The sequence below is a fragment of the Xyrauchen texanus genome, chromosome 10, assembly GCF_025860055.1.
Source record: "Xyrauchen texanus isolate HMW12.3.18 chromosome 10, RBS_HiC_50CHRs, whole genome shotgun sequence".
NCBI classification, from domain to species: domain Eukaryota; kingdom Metazoa; phylum Chordata; class Actinopteri; order Cypriniformes; family Catostomidae; genus Xyrauchen; species Xyrauchen texanus.
In genome coordinates, this window is record NC_068285.1 from 25,099,371 (window position 1) to 25,116,373 (window position 17,003).

The 17,003-nt window shown below is 38.0% G+C and overlaps 1 protein-coding gene across 1 annotated transcript in view; it reads left to right on the forward strand.

Moving 5' to 3' along the window:
• The window catches only part of LOC127650808 (electrogenic aspartate/glutamate antiporter SLC25A13, mitochondrial-like), a 56,290-nt gene extending 40,474 nt beyond the window's left edge, over positions 1–15,816 (forward strand). Inside the window, exons 15-18 of the mRNA XM_052136445.1 lie at positions 1,406–1,546; positions 8,586–8,724; positions 12,511–12,669; positions 14,592–15,816. Coding sequence (XP_051992405.1) covers positions 1,406–1,546; positions 8,586–8,724; positions 12,511–12,669; positions 14,592–14,842 — 690 coding nt within the window. The 3' untranslated portion in view covers positions 14,843–15,816. The remainder of the gene's footprint in view (positions 1–1,405; positions 1,547–8,585; positions 8,725–12,510; positions 12,670–14,591) is intronic.
• The last annotated feature ends 1,187 nt before the right edge of the window (positions 15,817–17,003 follow it).

Consider the following 17,003-nt stretch of genomic DNA (forward strand, 5'->3'; position numbering starts at 1 on the left):
ATATGCGTGCGTTTAAGTATTTGTCCTTAAGTCTAGTTCAGTTGCGCTCATCTCGCCAGTAGAGCGTGTATTATGTATCGTCACTCCAAACACATACACACGCACACACTACATTAGACAGCTCTCAGTGCCTCTGGGGATTACCTTGCCTTGTAATTACCACCGAATTATCGAGCCGATATTGGCTCACTTTGCACACAAATCGCATTTCCCGCTCTTTAAACTGCCTTCTTGTCAGAGGTGATTGAAATGTTGTGTCCCTCTAACTGCTGTTCTTGTTTGCTTGTTGTTTGTTCTTTTTGAAAACCTTTTTAAATATCCAATTAGTACCTAATTAATGCGACTAAAAACCTGGCCCTCTCCTTAGTGCATTGTTCCTTGCCAAAACAAGTTTGAAACAGATTGCACTTGGGCCCTATGCCATAATTAACCATAAAAGATTACTTTCCACATAAATAACTATTAAGTCGTAGCTTTGAGCTCTAAAAAGGTAGGCAGCCCTTACTGCATGTCTGTGCTGTAATTTCCTCTGGAAGGGAAGTATGGGTTGTTCTTTTCAGTCCTATTTAAAGTGCACCTTCAATGAAAAGATTCTGATCTTTTATTTTTAAATATGGTATCGCTTACTCAATGGGATTTTTAAATCTGCAAAATTGAGACTCATTTACCAAATTCCCATAAGACAGCCTTGCACACAAGCCTACATTAATATCTCTGGAAGAATGGAGGAAGTAAATTAACAACAAATAAACAGTAAGGCCCTTATGTGTTCAAAAGTAGGGCTGAAGAAATCCATGGAAACTGATTTCCATCTAATTACACCACTCTGTTTTTCTGCGTGCAGCCTCAGTAACTAGGAGCAACGGGGAAGATAGGGCACGGAGGCGGCGAGTAGCCAGCCTCTTTGGCGAGACACATTTAAATGCATCTGTTGTTGCCTCAGATGCTGTCAAGTTAAAGCCGAAAATTTTCAAAGAGCTCAGAGTAACCTGTTCTAACCTGCACATGCTTTTTATCTCACAAGTACAAGGTTGGAGTCATGAGGTTGTTTTTTGAGAGGCCCCCAGGGGCCTGGATTCTGTGTGATGTATCAGGCACTGTCTGTCTTAGGCAGGGATAACCTCCTCTTTCTCCTCCTCCAACAAAGAGTGACAATCAAGTCTCTCAGGACCAAATGTAAACCATTGTCCTTTTATAATATCACATTACCTTCCTCTTTTCGTTTTTTTTTAAGTCTCCGTTATACATTCCCTCATATTTACAAAGGTTACATTTGACTTGATACCTCAGATGATCTGCACATGCTTTTTGTAGACTCTGTTCGTCATTCCTCCTCTATTAAAAACATAAATGTTAGTGAAGCTTTGTGAGGACCTACAATATATGGTGTGTTTTGGGTCCTCAGGCTGGTGGATCTCAGGTAATCTTCACAAACCCCCTGGAGATTGTGAAGATCCGGCTGCAGGTGGCAGGAGAGATCACCACAGGGCCACGCATCAGTGCATTCTCTGTCATCCATGACCTGGGCTTCTTCGGCCTGTACAAGGTAGGCCTCACTTACTCAAAATAGCAATTGAATCCCAGTTCACATACTTCAATTACAAACTTGGTTGCTGATGGGAAAGAACATACTATCAACACATTTCACAATTTTTAAACATCTTTTTGACTACATTAGCTCATTTTAAATCGGCCTGTGAAGTGACAAATAATCAGTTTTGGGTGTAATCTGATTAAAAAGTTTTTAGTTACTGATAATCAAATAAAAAAAATGTAATACAAAAAGTAGTGAAATGCATTGCATTTAAAATTTTTGTGATCAGATTACAGTTGTTAACATTTAATTATTTCTTTAAGTACATTACTTGGGTTGCACATATTTGTAAAATAATATTTGTGTTGAATACTTTTAAAACATGAATTATGTTAGTGATCTGTTTGCGTTTCTGTGACAACTGAACGGTGTACACCCCCAAAAAGAGTAATTGAAAGTCATTTATATTAATTAATAATATAATTACTTTTTCGATGAAGTAATCAGTAAAGTCAGTAATTATTAGTAGTAATCTATTTCCAGTGAATTACTTTTTTGTAAACTTATCCAACACTGTGAATAAACTTCTAAAAGTACAAGTATTGCATGTAGTGTCTCAATTTATGTGTTGAAAATAGTTTTAGATGGAATATAGCATGTTACACCGCAGGACATGTCAAATTCACAAAAGTATTTTATGTCAACTACCCATATAAGAGTGTTTAAGATGGTATGGCACATACTTGTCACATACAGCTTTTAAGTTAATACATATTACATTTATAAATCTAAAAAGTCAAAAGAAATCCATCACAAACTTCTTCCATGCAAGAGGTTGTGGGGAAGTTTGACGTATGTATTGGTGAGTATGTCATATGCGCATATTTGGTTGCGGATGCACTTATCCAAATATAATAAACAATTTAAGAATTTATAGTATGCAAATTGGGATTCAGTCTCATTCTTTCATTCAATCTATAGCTTTACATCTCTTGACATTGTCGCTAACCACCAAGCAGCCAAAATCTGTTTAGAAGGTGTCATTTAAATTTCATAAGAGTTTGGAAATGTAATGTCTCATTAAATAGCAATACAAAATAGATTTTGACCCTTCTCATACCACACTTAAGGCCCAGGCTAGCATCTTCAGCTCTCTAGCGCCTCCCACCTGTGGCTTCACTCCCTGCACTTCCCTCTTATAGCCCACAGTGCTTCTGTCATGCTCCACACTCTTCCACTGTACCAGCAAGACTAATACACACCCACCCACATAGACACACACCATCAGGCCTCAAGCCACCCCTGCTGACTTGTGTAGTAATCGGACAAGGTAGCACAGACTCTCAGAACAATGAATGCGCCGCGGCTCCCTGAGTGCTGCTTTTGTGTCCTGTGTATCCCCATGAGGTTCAGCAGCACTGCAGGGGAACGTCTCACATTAGACTGCTGCTGCTCAATGCATCTGAGTGGGATGCAGAGCTGCATTCCTGAGGCTTGGAGCGTAGGAGGTTGTGGAGAGCGAGTGTTTTGGTGCAAACAACATTGTGGGGATTGTTAGGTCGTAGCTCATCGAGTGGCCGTGCTATCTGACGTTTTATGTACAGCTGGAGAGATCTTTCCATATTTACCTTGGTGTAGGTGTTTTGTTTGGTGCTAATTAAATTTAGACATTAAGGATTGTTCCATGCGTTTTAAATACATATTTTGTTTAAATAAAAAAAGTTTTTTTTGGCCCATTCATAATGATACTAAAGTAGGTCTGGGTGATAGGATGATATAATCGGACATTGATGATATCTGACAAATATCCTGATGCCAGTTGTGACACTCATTGACAGACAATGGTCGACAACATTGGGAAATGACAAAACTATAGCACTGCGAAGTCACCAATTATATTAAATAGCAGCAGAGGTTATAAAATTAGCACCCGCAAAATGTGGTTAGGCTATTCATGCACATTGCGGGCAATTTTTCTTATCTACCACCATTGTGGCGGACTAACTGTAAGATGTCTGGGAATGGGACATGACAAGTAATGCTGTTAGAAACAAAGACTTGAAAACTTGTTCTTTTTTCTCCCCTTTATCTCCCCAATTTGGAATGCCCAATTCCCAATGCGCTGTAAATCCTTGTGATGGCATAGTGACTCGCCTCAATCCGGGTGTCGGAGGACAAATCTCAGTTGCCTCCGTTTCTGTAACCATCAATCCATACCTCTTATCATGTGGCTTGTTGAGTGGGTTACCGTGGAGACATATCACGCGTGGAGGCTTCATGCTATTCTCCGCTTCATCCACACACAATTCACCATGCGCCCCACCGAGAGCGAACCAAATTATTGCGACCACGAGGAGGTTACCCCATGTGAATCTACCCTCCTTAGCAACTGGGCCAATTTGGTTACTTAAGAGACCTGGCTGGAGTCACTCAGCACCCTGGATTCGAACTTGTGACTCTAGGAGTGGTAGTCAGCGTCTTTACTCGCTGAGCTACCCAGGCCCCTTTGAAGACTTGTTCTTGAAGAAATACACTTTATTATATTTTGAAGAACAGATGAAAGAAAAGCCATTGATTCTCATGTCTGATTCACTGTTTGTTTAAAGGCATGCAGCCTGAGCGTGTCTCGTGGAAAATGCACATGTAAAGAGTTACCTGAAAACTGTGTGCAAGAAAAATGTCGTCAATGAGAATGCTGCAAATAACCTCAGACTATCTCAGGAGGTGCTTGCAGTTTAGTTTGCTTTATTGCCACAGAGCAGTTTGCGCTTTACATGCATTGTAAACTCTGTAGATTCACTTTAAATATGGCATATTCTTGTGTGATTAAATCATAAAATAATACAAAAACACATTCACCTTGAAATTATTATTATTATTATCATCATTATTATTATTGTTTACATGTATAATTGTCTTTAGATCTTAATTTTCCACTTGTTGTCGTAGATGGATACTTGCGTCATGGCAAATGGGTGACCATTTTTTGACCACTTTGTTATTTTAATTGCTTTTATTTTTATTTGAAGTACAATTTGAATTTAGAAATATCTTTTGGTTTAAGTTTTTTTTTCAACAGATTAATATAATTTTTTAAGCAAAATCAATAAAGTAGGAATATTCACTGATCCCTTGGCTGGGGAGTTGACAATGTAATCGGATATCGCAATTTTTTAAAATATAAATTTCATTAACATATTTCTTGCATTTCGCCCATCCATATAATAGACAGATTGGATAAGCTGGAATAAAACTCACATTGTCCACCATCATGGCTCAATGTTGGCTTGACTACACACCAGAATGCCACACAGTATTAATATGCTTTTGTAGTTCCTGAACAAAAAGTCTTTAGGAAATGATTCATATGCAAAAATTATTTTTCAACGTATCTCATAACACTACATGTCCAAAAGTATGTGAACACCTGAACACCACATCCATGTGGTTGTTGAACATTTAAATTCAAAACTATGGGCAATAATATGTTGCTCCTCTTTTTGCTGCTAAAACAGCTTTCACTCCACTGGAAAGGCTTTCCATTAGATGTTGGAACATGGCTGCAGGGATTTCTTCGCTTTCTGAGCATCAGTGAGGTCAGGCACCGATGTTGGGCCAACTCGCAGTCGGTTTTCCAATTCATCCTAAAGATGTTCAATATAGTGTATATTTATGACACAAGCTGATTTGAACTAACTTTGTCCACAGGAGCACCATGACTCAATATGTCACAGCAGATGTGTTAACCGCTAAGCCTTGGCTCCAACACTAAGGCTCAATTTTGTAATTATCACTTTTTTTTGTTTTTGCTTTATTCTTAATTAAATCCTGCTCTTTAATGTCTGAAATTGTTTAAGTATCAATACCTTAAGTAAAATTTCAATGTCACAAGATTACAGTAGAATGTACTTGATTAATCAGTAAATCAGATGACTGATCACAGAATAAAATGTGCACTTCTGTTGTCTGGCTGAAGCAGGTAAGTCTCTATGGCTCACCTGTCAGCTTTTCGTGGGAAAGGAGCTTTTTATTTTAGAGTCATGGGGGGGGGGGGTGGTTCGCTACGGCACACAACAGTCTGTGTGTGTAAGAATGTTGAATCCGGTGCCTCCCCTCTGTCTGTGTCTCTCCTGTGCTGCACAGACAATGTGCTTTGAGTGCAGGAGACGCGCTGCAGCCTGCTTCTCTCAGACGGCCTGGCTCCTCATGGTCCGGCCCAGGCACAGAGCTGTCTTTGTCAGCCTAATTACCCCGCCTCTCCCCTTCTGCCGCTGCAGGGCCTACACTACCACCACTCCCTGCCCGTGCTCCAAAATAAAGAGGTAGAGCGCACACACACACACACACGCACGCACACTCATGCATGCTTGATATCATATCCACACTAGGGCTTGCAAGACTTTTCTACTCTACTAGTCGACTAGTTGCCTAGAAATGGAGTCAGCAAGTCGGTTGGTCAGGGTTTACCTTATGAAAATGACACACAATATGTTAGCATCAGTGGTCTTTGCTGTTTTTTGCTGTGCAGTGATTTCTTGACAAATGTGTGAGTGGACAGGATGTGAGAATGAAAGTGCATGTTGCTCCTTTTTCAAATTCAAAGGCGCGAAAAAATAAATACAAAAAGTACAGGGTTTTATAGGTCTCTCTGTTCCAAAACCTTGTGAGCTATCTCTTTGCCTCCTGCCTATATATGCAGCCTCCTAACTGAGATTGCCTCATAAGTTAGCAATTGATTTAAATATAGGCGACGCCTGGTGGCGTTCCTGACGTTCCACGAACAGGAACGACGTGATACTCTAATAAGCATAGACTAAATATTATACATGGCCCACACACATTTTGGGTAAAATAGTCAGATTTCTATTACATTACATGTATGCATTTGGCAGACGCTTTTATCCAAAGCGACTTACGGTGCACTTATTACAGGGACAATGCCCCTGGAGCAACCTGGAGTTAAGTGCCTTGCACAATGGTGGTGGCCATGGGGATCGAACCAGTGACCTTCTTATTAACCGTTATGTGCTTTAGCCCACTACGCCACCACCACTCTTTCATGATCTATTATTAAGTATTGAACATGTTGGTATATTTATAAACAAAAATCTTGCTTTGTTCTTTTTTTCCACCAAGCTTTTTACAGTACATTCTAAGATTGCCTTCCTGGTGAAGGATACATCCCAAATTTGGCCAAAATGAGGTATCATAGGAGACAGCATAATAAAGTTACCTACCATTTGTAATTGCCTTTGCATCAGGAGCACGTATATGCCTTAAAATGTTGCCTCTGGAGGCAGATAACTAGGTTTTGGAACAGACTCATAGTTTCTGTCAGCCCTTGTTAGTTTCGGGGTGATTCACAAGAATGTTTGCTCTGAGGATGTGGAATGTGAGTTACAAATCAAGTGGGCATACAGCAAATTGGTTTTCTTATAACTGAACCGAACTCTCTTAAATTTTCATTGGTCAAGAGATGCCTACATCAGAGTGTGATGCAGTAAAAGTTTTACATTTTCTCAACTTCTGGTCACATTACGGAGCATTATTTTCGCAAAACCTTGTGTTTTCTTTTTCCCTTACTTTTTCCCTGTCTCCTCCCATTTTTGCAATGCACCATTCCCATTGAAATCATTGGATTTGCAATGTTCTCTGCTGCAGTGTAAACTCCATTGTACAGGCAGGCAACCATAATGCACACACACACACACACACACACACACACACACACCTGTGAACCTACCATGTTGTGCTTTTATCATGCATAAAAGTTGTGCAAAATCCAGATGTTGCAACTTTCCTTCCATCTGCATCAGCAGTCCGTGAGCTGCATTAACACAGCCCTCACCTCCGGCACTCTGGGCTTGCCAAAAGCAGATGAGCCAAGCCTGTCCTTTTGGAAGCAGGGCCAATTTTTATCTGGTTTTGAAGCAGGCAGTCTGGCTTGGCCAATGGCAGAGGTACACAAAGATCGCTTCAGGAAAGAGATACCTTGGCTATCTGTGCAACCTGTGTACACGCTGGAGATTAACCTTGCGAGTTTAATGAAGCCTGTCTAAAGCGCACTTTAGCCAGGCTTTAAAGTGTTCTGCTGAGAGGAAAATCTCTGTTTCTTCCCTGCTGACGGCTCGCCAGTACACTGGAGACGATGAAACTGAATCTTGTTGAAGGGATAGCTTTGTTTACGGTGACAGACACTGCAGTAGTTTGTGGCGCATCTTGCGCTGCTGCTTCTCTTCCATTTTCCATCCAAGAAAAAAGACATGGTGAAACACTCTGAGATATTTCAGAATTTCTTTGAAGTGACAAGTCAGAAAATCACAAAGCAGGCTTGGAAACAAACACACACACACATATGTTGGTGCAGCTATCCTTATGAGGACTCTCCATAGACATAATGATTTTTATACAGTATGAACTATAGATTCTATCCCCTAACCCTAAACCTCACAAAAAAACTTTCTGCATTTTTACATTTTCAATAAAATATGGTTATGTTTTTTAAGCGCTTTGAATTATGGGGAACCTAGAAATGTCCTCATAAACCACATTTATAGCATAATACCCTTGTAATTACCAGTTTGTAACCTAAAAGTCCTCGTAAACCACGCAAACACACACACTTAGACTTATTCCAAAGGGCTGACGTTAACACACCATAAACCAAACTCCCAGAATACCTCACATAAGTACAATGCTTCTGTGGTTTGTGAACTAAAACACTCCAAAATGTGTTTTATACAGGGAAACTCTACAAGATACAGCGTCCACATTGAGAATATTGGATTCCAACTCTACTATAAACTTTAAAATATATAGGAAGTTTTAGGCTTTGGAAAAATGTGAATCATTTACATAGATTCTACACTATTTCTAGGTCACTAATCAAATGAGCAAATTTGTTACATTGACCGTGTTAACTCCTTTGTACAAAACATTTTCAAAATATGGAGCGTGAGTATTTTTACATTACAAAAATGCAAAATAGAATAATTTTCGGAGAAATCCTCAGGTTAATTTTGAGATAGCATGTCCATCTTCCTCCCCACAGGGTGCAAATGCCTGTTTCCTGAGAGACATCCCTTTCTCAGCCATCTACTTGCCCTGCTACGCACACACCAAGGCAGCTTTGACTGACAAGGAGGGGCGAGTGGGACCTGGCAGGCTTTTGCTGGCAGGGGCGCTGGCGGGTAAGCCACCACGCACTCTCCGGTAGCCGCCTGCCACCGCTGGCTCCATTGTGGTTGGCCCTAATTAGAGTGCTCAGTGATTTAGACTGTTTTGAAGTGTGATGTGCCTGCCAAGGGTCGGATATTTTCCACTGTTAATATATAGGGGCTGGAAGTTTGTGCTTTGAGCTTTGAGAGTGTTAAAAGGAGGGAGGGTGGGGGATTACAACATCCCAAAGTAGCCATACTTGAGCAGAAGCAATAAACAGATCTCACAACACTGACATGATCAAGTCAAAACATCCAAGATCTGACTTGCAATATTTTAAAAGTCTCTTTTTCCATGTCACATATAAAATATGATCTAGCTCTGATGTTGTTTTTAATATTTAACTCTTGTGGTTGAACTTAAAACATCATTTAAAAGGCCACGTCTGTAGCCAAGCCAGTATGGTTTGGAATGTAAGTCAAAGACAATTAATTTTTATTTCTAATCCTTTTTGCCTGATGGCTACATTGGATTTACTACTTCTTGACTCAAACTTTAGTATGATATGAGATGGAAAAGCCATACATGGTCAAAGAGAGCTTAGCATTCCTGTCTTACCCAAAATTTTATATCTGTCATTCAAGTCAGATGGTTTAAAGCAAGTTTTGTATGGTTAGGTATTTTCTTATGGCATGCATCACTCAGTTTGTCATTTATCAGCCAATTGAGCTTTGAGCCAATTAGTTATTTACAGTCAGGCTGGGAAATTTAATTACACGCTCAGTTTGTGTGCCATTATTGGTGAGGCAGACAAACATCAACAAACATAACATTGGCTTTTCCCTTACTTCTGCCTGTTTCTAAAGAATGGGTGTAAAGATGAAAACAGACTTGCATTAGTTAAAGGAATAGGTCAGTCAAAAATTTTTAAATACCCACATTATTTACTCACCCTAGTGTCATTTCAAAACTGTATTTTGTTCTGTGAAATACAAATAAAAAAAAAAGCTTTTCATACAATGAAAGCAAACAATGACCAATGCGCTGTCAAGCTTTAATAGAAAAAACAAAACTCATGACCTACACACTAAATTCCAAGTCCTCTAAAGCCATACGATAGATTTGTGAGAGGAACAGACTAAGCAGCTCTCACAACAGTCTCATGACACCTCGTAATGATTCATACGAGATGGCGTAATCATACTTTGCTCATATGAAAAGGTATGACATTTATTCCGATATAGAGATCAACCAACAAACATAATCAACAAACTGAATTCCATATTAATACAATACTGGCATTCAATTTAAACTCACATCTTTTTAGCTTCCTTGAACAATACTTTAAGACAAAAAATGTCAGTGAACAAATTTGGTTACTTATTCCATATTATTTATGTAATACAAATTACTAATCTTTCTCAATGAATTGTAATGCTTCCTTCGTCTCACCCTGAAGTGTTCTTCCATGAAAGTTACTTTCCTTAAAGTCATGTTTAGGTTTGCAGTTTGGGTTAGTGGTTAAACTTTGGAAAAATATATCGGCAAACGAAGAGAATTAGAAGCATCCCAAAATTCTGTCTGGCTTAATCATGTTAGCCTCATGCCCATTCCTCATCCAGTAACTAGGAATCTCTGGATAAGATTATGATGTAAAGATTGCAGAAGTGAGTTGTCCTTAAGGAGTTTACAGATGTGGAATAGATGCAAATTTTTAGAACGACACAAAATGTTTTGGCTTTATGGGATGTCATGCAAGAATATATGTTCCATGCAGAATTAACAGCGTGAGCCCCCATACCCTTAATAATGCATTTTGCCATTGCTTTGTATAAATTAGGTTCCTGTGGCGAGTATTGTGTAATTTCCAATAAATTTGGAATTCATAAAAACATTGTTCACTGCACTGTGCATGTGCACAAGGTGTTTTGAAAAAAAAAAGTGTTTTGAGAAAGTGGTCAGATTTAAAGGTTTACATGGCTAATATCCATTTTAACAGATTATTAAGGTCTACACCACACCTTTCAATCAGATGGAAATTTAATTTGGATCGAGTTCAGTTGAATCGACTGAGTTGAAACAAATCCAATTTTTTTTTATTTATCTAAAGCAACTTACAGTACATTTATTACAGGGACAATCTGCCCGGAGCAACCTGGAGTTAAGTGCCTTGCTCAAGGACACAATGGTGGTGGCTGTGGGGATCGAACCACCAGCCTTCTGATTAACAGATATGTGCTTTAGCCCACTATGCCACCACCACTCCATTACAGATGTGTATGACAGTCTTTCTCCACCAGAACACAAATTAAGGTTTTTAGAAAAATGTTGAAGCACTGTAGGTCCTTAAAATTTAAGTAAACAGGTGCAATCAGGCTGCTGCCTATTTGACGGTCCAAAAGGCATATTTAGGCAGCATTAAAGTAATCCTCACGACTCCAGTCGATCAATTAATGTCTTCTGAAGCAAATCGATAGGTTGGTGTAAAACAAATTGATAATTAAAACGTATTGAATTTTAAATAGTTGCTTCCGTCCAGCGCTGGATGCTGTTTGAAATGAACTAACTCTCATGTGATGTTCGATCCTCTGTTGTGTACAAAGCACGCGCTTCCGACTTCTCGCGTGAATGCGCAATAACGCTTACATCACTGATGTGCCAATTGCTGGCAGGAAGCTATTTTTTTTTTAAGTTAATACAGTTTTCATTATCGATTTGTTTCTTACACGAGCCTATTCTTTGAGAAAACAGTAATTGATCGACTGGAGTTGTATAGATTACTTTTATGCTGCCTAAATATGCCTTTTGGACTGTCAAATAGCCAGCAGCCTGATGGTACCAGTTTACTTAATGACCAACAGAGCTTCAACATTTTCCATTAATCTTAATTTGTGTTCTGCTGAAGAAAGACAGTCATACACAACTAGGATGGCATCAGGGTAAGTGAATTATGAGAGAATCTTTGGGTGAACTATTACTTTAAAATGTTATATTTTATATATTCCTTTAAAACTATAAATCAGATTAAAACTGATTATTAGGTTGCGTGCAATTGTAGCCACTATCGTACTGGTTTTTAACGACATGATGATAAGTGATGACAAAATTATTATTTTTTTGTTTAACCATCCCTTTGAGAGAAGACTAAAATGTAAGATTATATATATAAGCAGAAAATGTATTTCTGTAGTTTTTTTTATGCCTTTTCTGAATTTGCTACCTCTCGTTGCAAAATTGTCTGACCATAGTCAAAGTTGTCCATTTAAGCAGAGGCATGTAATTATTCAGAGGCAAATATTTTTAGGGGGTTAAAATAAGGTTAAAATAAAGCTCCTGAAAGTGCAGTGGAATCGGCATGCTGGTAGTTTTACCATTTAGGCTATTAAGAGCTGAATTGGTAACATAGTGACCTTTGTCTGGGACAGCATGGGACAAGGTTTATTCCAGTCTCATGATTAAGTATTGTCTGGCCCTTTCAAGTTCATTTAAATAAAAAAGGAAACATAAAGATGAATAAATGGTGCTTGGTATTGTCAGCACAAAGGACAGATATTTACAGTATTTGACAAAACAGGCCTCAGATGCTTAACGGAAATTAAACATCAGTATTTTTTTTAATTCATGGCATGCTATGATAGATACAGAGTTTACATATGCCAATGTTTTAATTCTGGGCTAAAAACTGTTCGTGTTAAACAGATTTGTATTAATACAAATGTTGCCTGAATCTGCCTCCAAGTTTAATGATCTGAATCAGCCATAAAATTGTTCTGGTGAATTAATTTTAAACTCTTAAATGAGATGTGTCTTCTCTTTAGGCATGCCTGCAGCATCCCTGGTGATCCCTGCCGATGTTATCAAGACCCGGTTACAAGTGACTGCCCGTGCAGGCCAGACCATGTACAATGGACTCATAGACTGTTTTTGGAAGATTCTGTGGGAGGAGGGGCCTCGTGCCTTTTGGAAAGGAGCTGGAGGTATATCTTGATGACTTATACCTGAAACTAACAATGCTGATAATGTAGAAAATCCATTTTGGATACAAAGGATTTTACTTAATGGAATACTTGAAATGGTTAGTAAATAATCCACTCGATTATTTACTCAGCCTAATGTTTTTTATGCTGTGGAACATAAAAGCAGATGTCCAGAATGCTCTTTTCCATACAAGGAAAATTAATGGGGACTGGGGCTGTCGAGCTCCAAAATTGACAAAAAAGCTTTATAAAATTAGTCCGTAGATTTCATACAGTACTCTAGCTTTCAAGTCTTACAAAGCCTTACAATAGCTTTATTTAAGGAAAAGACCATAATTTAAAATATTACTGAAAATCTTACCCTTTGATCTAATTTTTGATCACCAGGTTTGCCTCCTTGATGTCAAACAGATTTTTGTGTGTCTCATCAAAGACATCAAACATGCTATGAGGCGTCCTGAGCCACCATATTTGAGATAAGGATATTTGAGAGCTGCGTAGAAGGGGCAACTAATAACTTAATATAAGTCTGTTCCTTACAGAGAAATATCAGATCTCTTCAGAAGACTTGAAATAGAGCACGTATGTCACATGGACTAATTTATGGTGCTTTCTCTGCCACTCTGGACAGAATTTGAATTCTTATTTTTGCTTCTGTAATGACTGCTTAATGATACTTTATGCTGAAGTTTCTTGCACTGTTCTTGTACTTTTTACAAATATTTAAAAATGTAATTTTTCAAATGTTAAGTTATTCCAAAAAGTAATCCACTGCATATTAGTTTTCTTTAACTGTAATCAGATTACCGACTTATTACTTAATCGTAAAAGTAATGAAATGACTAATTAGTTAAGTTACTTTCTAAAAACACTTATTAATGTTCCTTGTCATATGCAAGTCATGCACTCAGCAGCATGTGTTTCTATCTTACAATGACTTATGTGGTACACGCACTCTCACAGAAACGTCAACATTTTTATGAATATAATTAATGTTTTACATGGATCCTTCATTAATTATATTATTTATTTTATGTTTTTTGAAGGGTTTAAAGGCAGAAATGTGAAGCTTATAATTTTATAAAAACACACATGAATTCTTCTGTTAAAGCTTGTGTATTATTTGATATCTAGTTTAAATCAAGTTGATTAAATCGTTGTTTTTGCAGAATTAAAGGGTTATCAATGTTATGTCATTATGGCAACTAAGTTGTTAAATTGGATGTAACTACACACACTTCATCTCTCACAGAATCTTTAACATACGTATGACTATAATACATGATTTACATTTATTCTACATAAATTATATTATTTTAGAAATATGTGTAACCCAAGTAATGTACTTAAAACTAATTAACTTCACTGAAAGCCAGTAACTATAATGATGTACACTACATTTTTTGTACTAAAAGTAATTACATTACAGTAACTAATTAATTTGTAAATTCATTACACTCAACACTTACCACAGTATCAGAAATCCACACGATCACACATTATGATCAGATCTTTATTCCAGGGCATGTGAAGTCCCCCAATTGTAGAATCACCCATATGTTGTTTTATTAAGAAGTTTACTGGAGATGTTTACATTTACATTTATGCATTTGGCAGACGCTTTTATCCAAAGCGACTTACAGTGCACTTATTACAGGGACAATCCCCCTGGAGCAACCTGGAGTTAAGTGCCTTGCTCAAGGACACAATGGTGGTGGCTGTGGGGCTCGAACCAGTGTCCTTCTGATTACCAGATTACCAGTTATGTGCTTAGAGTACCACCACCAGAGTACCACCACCACTCCATCACTGTTTAGATTTTTAAAATGGTAAGAAGACGTTCTAAAATAAGACCTGGTCTATCCATTTACTTTGTGTTCCATAAGGGGAACATATTGTTTATTCTTTTTGATGGCCCAAAGCAAAATGTGAAGTCTCTCCTCCACCATCAATGCTTCTCCTCATTCATCTTCTCTGCTTCTATCCTCACCACAGAAAACCAGCTGGCTTGGAGCCTACTCCCAAGTCTCGGATCAGCCTCCCGGCGCCTAATCCTGACCATATTGGTGGCTTCAGGTTGGCCGTGGCCACGTTTGCTGGCATTGAGAGTAAATTTGGACTGCATCTACCACAATTCCAAGTGACTGCCGCCCCCACGTCAGACCACGCATGAGGCTAACGCGTCAACCCGGAGGTGCTGTTAGAGTTCGGCTGCACTGGCACAAACGTACATTTATGAATCTCTTCCTTCTTATTGAGAACATAAATCTTTCAACAGATGATTGAGAAATTATGTTTTATGTGATTATTAGGGCAAATTACAGCTTTAATGTAAAGTACAAAAGAAATGGGATGATGCTTAATTTTTTATAATCTACCAAAAAAAGATTGCTCAGTGGCATTATAGCATGACTCATTTATTAATTGTAAGTCAAATAATATGAGATAATATTTAATTTTATGCATTCAGTTCTGTTTACCTTAAAATAAATGTAGTTTATACAAACTGTTAATGCAAACCAGTTACTGCAGAACATTTACTTAAGTCAATGTAACTGATTGGCTTAGAAAAGACAATCTAAAGACAACTCTTTAAATTTGATTTCCAAGTCTGTTTATGAATATTGCCAAGTTTAAAAACAATCTAAACATATCCAGTTGAATCAGAATAAATTAGATGTTTTCCAACTATTTTTTAAATAGATGTGCAACCTGTTTACATGATTTTTCTTTTCTTTTTTTAACCATAAAACTATATGTAAGCACATATACCATGCACAGGGGCATCTGTCAATGTCTTTTCATTTCATTACAGATGTGGGCACTCTTAACTTTGAATGTATTATACTGTAGTTTTTCATGTTCATGTTTGTATCATTCATTGAGGTAAAGAAATTCAGCCAATTAAGTGTCAGTTGTCTTTTTAGGATCTACTTATGGTGATTTTTATGGTCTGTGTAATATGAGACTCTACAGTCAGGTTTTGCCGATAAAATACTATATGTCAGTTTAAGGGTACTGTATTTCTCTACCCTAAGAAAATAATGATGTTAAGATACTAATTTGATTTGTACGGTACAGAATTGAATGTACATATAGTGTGTAAAGATTGTGCCTTACTTTATGTATGGCAGCAATACTGGTACTGATGGAGAGAAATGTTTATTAAAAGGAGATACCAAAATTAATTGCTGTGAGCATGTTTTATTTGTTGATAATGGACCATTTATCTATACACTGCACACTTAAAGGGTTAGTTCACCTAAAAATGAAAATCAAGCCATCCAAGGTGTAAATGACTTTCAGCCAAACACAATCAGAGTGTAAAGGGATCAATGGAGAGGCGAGAACCGGCTTGACAATGTAAACAATATTTTAATTAACAACTTAAAACAAGGACACAAACACACCCACGACGGACATGTCCGTAAACGATCTCTCTGCAGTCGAACTTTATCCCTCACGGGAGGCTTGATTAGCCTGATACGGGACCGGGTGTGTATGATCGCGACCCGGCCCAGCCCTCCGCCCTGCCACACAGAGTTATATAAAAAAATATCCTGGCTTCCATGCTTTATAATAGGAGTGAATGGTACCTTAGATTTTGAAGCCCAGAAAAGCGCATCCATCCATCATACAAGTGATCCATTCGGCTCCAGGGGGTTAATAAAGGCCTTCTGAAGTGATGCATTATTGTAAAAAAGAATATCCATATTTATAACTTTATAAACTATAATTACTGGCTTACGGTAACTGCCGTCCGCGTGTTCACATGAGAGTTGAGTTCCGGTGTATGATGTAGGCGTAGCTTAAGCTCCAGTGAGAAGTGACAATAGCGGAAGCTCGCGTTGTTTACAGCAAAGGAAAACAATGAAAAGAGTTGTTTTAGCTATACTGTAAATTTGTATTAGTCTTAAAATGGTGCATTCTTGCATCTATCCAGTCATTCCTATCGTTCATTCATGGCAGCAAACACTCTCAGCCTCTGTTTGCATTACCTCGTATATCTTGCATGAGCACCACCACGTCTCCCGTACTCTCCGTCTACCAGATTCTTTTGGTCGTTGTACTCTGGTAAAAAAAAATAAGGCTGGGCAAAAAACTCCTCTTCTCTTATATCGAAATCCTCCAACATTTTTCTTTAAAAATCCTTGTTGTTCTCTTCTAATTCGTGACCAGTGTTTTGTTAATTTGTTGAGTAAATGATGGGATAAATTTCATGTTTGGGTGAACTAACCCTTTAAAGTTTTTTATTACATTACATGTATAATGTTAAACATCTTTTGATAAGCACATTGTAACTGTTTGCCAATACGTGAAACATTAATCTATAG